General features: G+C 50.4%; 1 protein-coding gene across 1 annotated transcript; it reads left to right on the top strand.

Annotated features, from left to right (window-relative positions):
* Positions 1–344: 344 nt before the first annotated feature.
* On the top strand, positions 345–1,283 carry LOC107108148 (coiled-coil domain-containing protein 70-like). The gene has a single exon (XM_015408549.1). It carries the CDS (start codon positions 345–347, stop codon positions 1,281–1,283), a length of 939 nt encoding a protein of 312 aa, XP_015264035.1.
* Positions 1,284–1,518: the final 235 nt, after the last annotated feature.

Genomic DNA, 1,518 nt, shown 5'->3' with positions numbered 1-1,518 from the left:
CTGCAGCTTACCTGGCTGCTTTTTGCTCTGACTGAGGGCTGCTGGGAGCAGGGGGTGGGGTTTGTTGCATGTGCACGCCCCCTGGGCTCTTTACTGCCAGAGCTCCGCTCCTGTGTGCTCCTGCAGGAAATGAGCCCAAATGGCAATATACCCCACTGAAGTCCCCCCCCAACCCCTCCCTCTAAATCTTCAGCTATTTCCCAACTGGGAGCTGGTAACTCTACCCTCAGGACTCTCTCTTATGTTCTTAATGCTCAAACCACCCGGTAGACAACATCGTCTCTTTCTGTGCTATTCTTTGCCCATCTCCCTCCCTATCTCTCTCTCTCCACAGCTGTGACCAAATGGAGAACAGGAAGAAAACGCTGGTAGAAGCCCCTGATAATGCCAACCCCAAGGTTAAGAAAAGCAGTGAGATTCCTCCCCTTCCTGTCAAGCGAGAGAGCTGGCATCACATGACCCGTTTGCCCCCGTCCCTGCACAAGCAGCTCTTACAGAAGAATCTCAAGGAGGAGAAACGGGCCTTGCAAGAAGAAATCAAGCTCTTCTGGGAAAAAAGCAGGGCCCTCCGGCTGGAAATCAAAGCTTTCCAGGAAGATAACAAAACCAAGGCGTTATGGGAGGAGATCCGCAACTTCAGACAGAGGAACAAGGGATTCTTGGAGGAGATCAAGAACTTCTTGGAGGAGAGCAGACTTTTCATGGTGGAGATCAACAGCTTCCGGATGAAGAACCTGGACTTCCAGGAGAAGGTGAGCGCCGTTCAGGAGAAGATCGAGGCCTTCCAAGAGAAGATCAAGGGCACAGAGGAAGAGATTGCTTCCTTTGAGGAGAGGAACGAATCTTTCCGAACTCTGGTGAAGGCCTTCCAGGTCAAGAACAAGGAGTTCCAGGAAACCAACAAGGCCATGCGGGAGAAGAACAAATCCCTGCAGGAGAAGATGCAATCCCTCGAGGAGAAGAACATGAGCTACTGGAAGGAATGCAAGGCCTTCTGGAAGAAGGACAAAGTCTTTTGGGAAGAAGACATGGCCATCTCCAGAGACAAGATGGCCCTCTGGGAGGAGTACATTGCTTTGAGAGACAATGACCAAGACCTCCAAGAAGAAAAGGCAGGGATGTGGGACATGATCGAAGCTCTTTGGGATGCCAAGTATTCCATGTGGAAAGACATCAACGGGTTTCCAGAGAAACAGTCACAGGACGTCGAAGGTGGCGCGGTTGAGGATGGCGCCGACGGAGATCACGACGCCCCGTCTGAGGAACTGAAAAAGTGTGATTGATTCTGTTGATCTGGAAGACAAAAACCCCAAGAGGTTCATATGCACCAGCCCCACGGCATAGACACAATGGCTCCTTTGAGATCAGCAACTTAATAAAGTCTTGATAAAAGTTCACGAGGGAAGGGAAAAAACGTTTCATTGCATATCGAGGGCGACCACCATTGCTCAATTACTTCATAGCGCATCAGCTGACGCCAAAAATTGGTGTGCCATGCACTTAAGTTTGTTGTAGTGA

The sequence above is a fragment of the Gekko japonicus genome, unplaced genomic scaffold (assembly GCF_001447785.1).
Source record: "Gekko japonicus isolate JY-2015 unplaced genomic scaffold, Gekko_japonicus_V1.1 scaffold1293, whole genome shotgun sequence".
Classification (NCBI taxonomy): Eukaryota; Metazoa; Chordata; class Lepidosauria; order Squamata; family Gekkonidae; genus Gekko; species Gekko japonicus.
Note: the sequence above shows the minus strand (reverse complement) of the source record. Positions and strands in the feature narration are given on the sequence as shown.

Bases quoted from the DNA above. Each gene is read 5' to 3' on its own strand.
- LOC107108148 (XM_015408549.1), top strand. From the start codon at position 345: ATGGAGAACAGGAAGAAAACGCTGGTAGAAGCCCCTGATAATGCCAAC.